The sequence below is a fragment of the Lotus japonicus genome, chromosome 3 (assembly GCF_012489685.1).
Source record: "Lotus japonicus ecotype B-129 chromosome 3, LjGifu_v1.2".
In the NCBI taxonomy this organism is placed as follows: domain Eukaryota; kingdom Viridiplantae; phylum Streptophyta; class Magnoliopsida; order Fabales; family Fabaceae; genus Lotus; species Lotus japonicus.
The window spans coordinates 63,956,770-63,960,209 of record NC_080043.1 but is presented as its reverse complement, the minus strand read 5'-3'; the positions used below and the strand labels follow the sequence as shown (position 1 = coordinate 63,960,209).

At 36.7% G+C, this 3,440-nt stretch overlaps 1 protein-coding gene across 2 annotated transcripts; it reads left to right on the top strand.

Annotated features, from left to right (window-relative positions):
• Positions 1-498: 498 nt before the first annotated feature.
• Positions 499-2,557, top strand: LOC130745255 (bidirectional sugar transporter SWEET2-like). Of its 2 annotated transcripts, XM_057597434.1 has the most exons (6): positions 499-738; positions 875-911; positions 1,157-1,373; positions 1,470-1,628; positions 1,986-2,105; positions 2,214-2,557. In XM_057597434.1, exons 1-6 carry the CDS (start codon positions 678-680, stop codon positions 2,325-2,327), a joined length of 708 nt encoding a protein of 235 aa, XP_057453417.1. In that variant the 5' UTR covers positions 499-677; the 3' UTR covers positions 2,328-2,557. The 2 variants fall into 2 exon arrangements, with proteins under 2 accessions (XP_057453417.1, XP_057453418.1); XM_057597435.1 differs by lacking the exon at positions 1,986-2,105.
• Positions 2,558-3,440: the final 883 nt, after the last annotated feature.

The window sequence follows — 3,440 nt, the reverse complement described above, 5'->3', positions numbered from 1 at the left end:
GAGTACCATAATTGTTCATATACAATAATTAACTTGTAATTATCAAAACATAGAGTTGTACTACATGACCAATTCTTGGTCTTACAGACGATATTAACGATGGTGGCAGTGGTGGAGTGTGGTGGTAGCGGCGATTGCGGCGACAACGATTGTATATTGGACCGTATCCACTTACCCATATAAATAAAAAGAAAAAAAGACCGATGAGTTGGACAGATGGATTCAGCTGTATTTTGTTTGTCTTGTTTTTCCAATTGAATGTTCGGACGTCGACTGCGTCTCTTGTGGTCCTATCCCGAACAGCTAAGCAAAACCCCAACACACACATAACCTTCACCTTCGCCCTAATTTTGCAGCAACTTGCACTCAACGTGTGGACATAAAACTCAAATGCAAATTGGACCTATTTCTCGGCACGAAACCCTTTTTTAATTTTATTTTTGGGGAGTTCTTTGCTACAGCCCCTGATAAATGAAATATTTCAAATATTTATATCAGGTTAGTCTTATCTGTCCTCGTCAACAAAAGATTTGTGATTGAAGCCTATGAATATTCGTAAACCTGGGGGAGGATCTTACTGAGAGAAAGCACAGAGGACATGTCTCAAATTTAGTCATCTAATTTAATGAAAGTTGTTGTTCTTGTGCCTGGAATTGGTGTTTGAACTTTGAAGATTAATGTCAATGTTGGCTGCATTTTTCATCAGTCAAGTTGCCAAGGATGCAGCTGGAATCGCAGGTACAATTTTCTCAGTTTCTAGGGATTATTTTCCTTGCTTTCTTTCTTGGGTTTTATTGATGAAGTAAAAAGTCCACACTTTACCTTGTTGAGTATCATTTCTCACAATTCAAAGTATATGCTTGCTTATTTTCAGGGAACATATTTGCTTTTGGGCTATTTTTATCTCCCATGTAAGTTTCTTTATGGATTCTGAAGAATAATTGAGGGCTTGTTTGGAAACCCGTCACGGTGAAGTCAAATCAAAATCGTGGTGGACATAACATAAGTAATTTCTCTTAGCTTTTGCTTCTGTCCACCATGATTTTAGCTTCACCGTGGTTTTTGAAAGAGTTTCCAGACAGGCACTAAAAAGAGAAGTTGTGGTTTGTCTAATTGTCTCCCTCACTATGTAACTCTGTTATGTTTCGAACTTTAGACCCACATTTAGGAGAATTGCCAGGAATGGATCAACAGAAATGTTCTCAGGGTTGCCATATATCTATTCCCTCATGAACTGCTTTATCTGCTTGTGGTATGGCACACCTCTGGTATCACGTGATAATTTGTTGGTTACTACTGTAAATTCAATTGGAGCAGTCTTTCAGAGTGTGTATATAATCCTCTTCTTGATGTATGCTGAGAAAGAAAAGAAGGTTACTTACTTTTCTTACACATTTTGAAGCCTATTGTGAAAGCTCAAAACAATGGTTAATTTCTATGATCTCATAGTTTAAACTAACATTGGATAGGTGAGACTGCTTGGATTGTTGCTGGCAGTTCTTGGCATATTTGCAATCATATTAATTGGAAGTTTGCAAATACCTGACATTGAAATGCGCCGGGACTTTGTGGGATTCTTGAGTTGTGCATCTCTTATTTCTATGTTTGCTTCTCCATTGTTTATAATTGTAAGTATGTCCTTTGCAAAGATGTATCATATGAGAATAGTCTCCTTATGTGAGAATGGTAGGAATAAATCATGACCGCTAGATTTAATTATGAATTGTCAAAGATTAAAACAATAAGACATGCATTTGACATTTTTTAGTGCTCACGTGACCATTAAATAACTTATAATCTTGACCATCCATGGTTAGATCTAATGGTCATGATTTATTCATACCATTCATACCATCCATGGTTAGATCTAATGGTCATGATTTATTCATACATCCATGTCATTTTCTATTTATCCTTTTAGCATTTAGCTGTTTCAATTAGCTAGGTGAAGTTACTAACATGACCTATACAAGTATATTTCTCAGAAATTGGTCATTCAGACAAAGAGCATTGAATTCATGCCATTTTACCTTTCACTTTCTACCTTCCTAATGAGCACCTCTTTCTTACTTTATGGATTATTCAACGATGATGCCTTCATATATGTAAGGTTCCTTTCAGCTCATTTCTTTTTCAGTACATCTATTCTTGAAATGTTGGTAGCTTGTATTTGCAATATAACATGCATGTACATCTCTGCTTGATTTTTGTAGGTGCCAAATGGGATAGGAACAATTTTGGGAGTGGTGCAATTGATACTATATTTCTATTATGAAAGTAAATCTAGAAAAGAGTCTGGAGAACCATTGATGGTGTCATATGCTTGATCAGTTCTACTGAAAAAAATGGTTAAAGCAAATTTTGGGTCTTTCAGAGTCCATGAAGGCTATATTCTCTAAAATTGGCCATGGGCATTCTTTTGTTAGAATCCCCTTTAATTGTATGATATATATTTCTCTAGAATTGGCTAAACCAATCTATGTTTCTTATGAATGGAATGTTTATATTCCAAATAAGGCTAATGAATGGAGCATATATTTTGCGGGGGTTAGGTGAATTTTGAGTTTGTTTTTAAGTTACCTCAGAATTCATAATACTTTTAACTTTTTTTTTGAGGAAATAATATTTTTAACTTCATTACCAGAGGTTGCTTACTTTTTTCACCGTTTCCTTGCAAAAAGTTTCCTTTTCAGAATCATTTTCATCAAAGGATTAGCCGACTAAAGCGTGGTAGCTCTCATTTCCCCTTCTCAATAATGGGCTTGTCCATACTACTGATGTACATTATTATCTGTCAAACTATATTGGTACACGATCTTGTCTTTCAAATTTCACAGAAAAAGCTCAAAATTGGAAAGAAAGAAAAAAAAGTTAAAAGAGAGTGCCGAAGAGAGTGTCAAAAAACAGGAATGTTGTAAATAGATGGTTCATATCCAGCAAATGTTTCGTGCCTAAGAGAGTGCCTCCGATATGCATGCTTAGACTGAAAACTCCTAAATCTTTTCCACTTCGCCTGTTGATGCTGATGTCTCCTTCGGTATCGACAATGACTCTTTTCGGTGCTAACACCTCAAGACTTGGAGAAATTTTGGTCTGGGCGCGTTGAATAGATCTTGCCAATATCAATTTTTGGTAGAATCACATTGTCCAAAAGCTTTGTAATTGTGATCTTGGATGCCAATGCTAAAAATTCTCGGCACCAACCCTTAGCTCGATAAGGATTTTCATGCTCTGCTAGCGGTGAAATTGTCACACCGGCTTGAACTTTGCCACGTAACCTCGAGCTTTGATGACTTTGGCCTCTAAATTGGACAGATCCTTCTTCCTTATGTAACACCTCACTCTTCCTGCCGGAACCGCGCCTCACGTTGGCTATGCATCTGGCCTTCTTCATTTGGCAAAAATTGGATTTTCCTACTAATAGTTGACACCAGCCTGAA

Coding starts and splice junctions, on each gene's coding strand:
- LOC130745255 (XM_057597434.1), top strand. CDS start 678: ATGTCAATGTTGGCTGCATTTTTCATCAGTCAAGTTGCCAAGGATGCA. Junction 912..1,156: donor GGGCTATTTTTATCTCCCAT/GTAAGTTTCTTT, acceptor TTCGAACTTTAG/ACCCACATTTAGGAGAATTG. Junction 1,629..1,985: donor CTTCTCCATTGTTTATAATT/GTAAGTATGTCC, acceptor TATATTTCTCAG/AAATTGGTCATTCAGACAAA.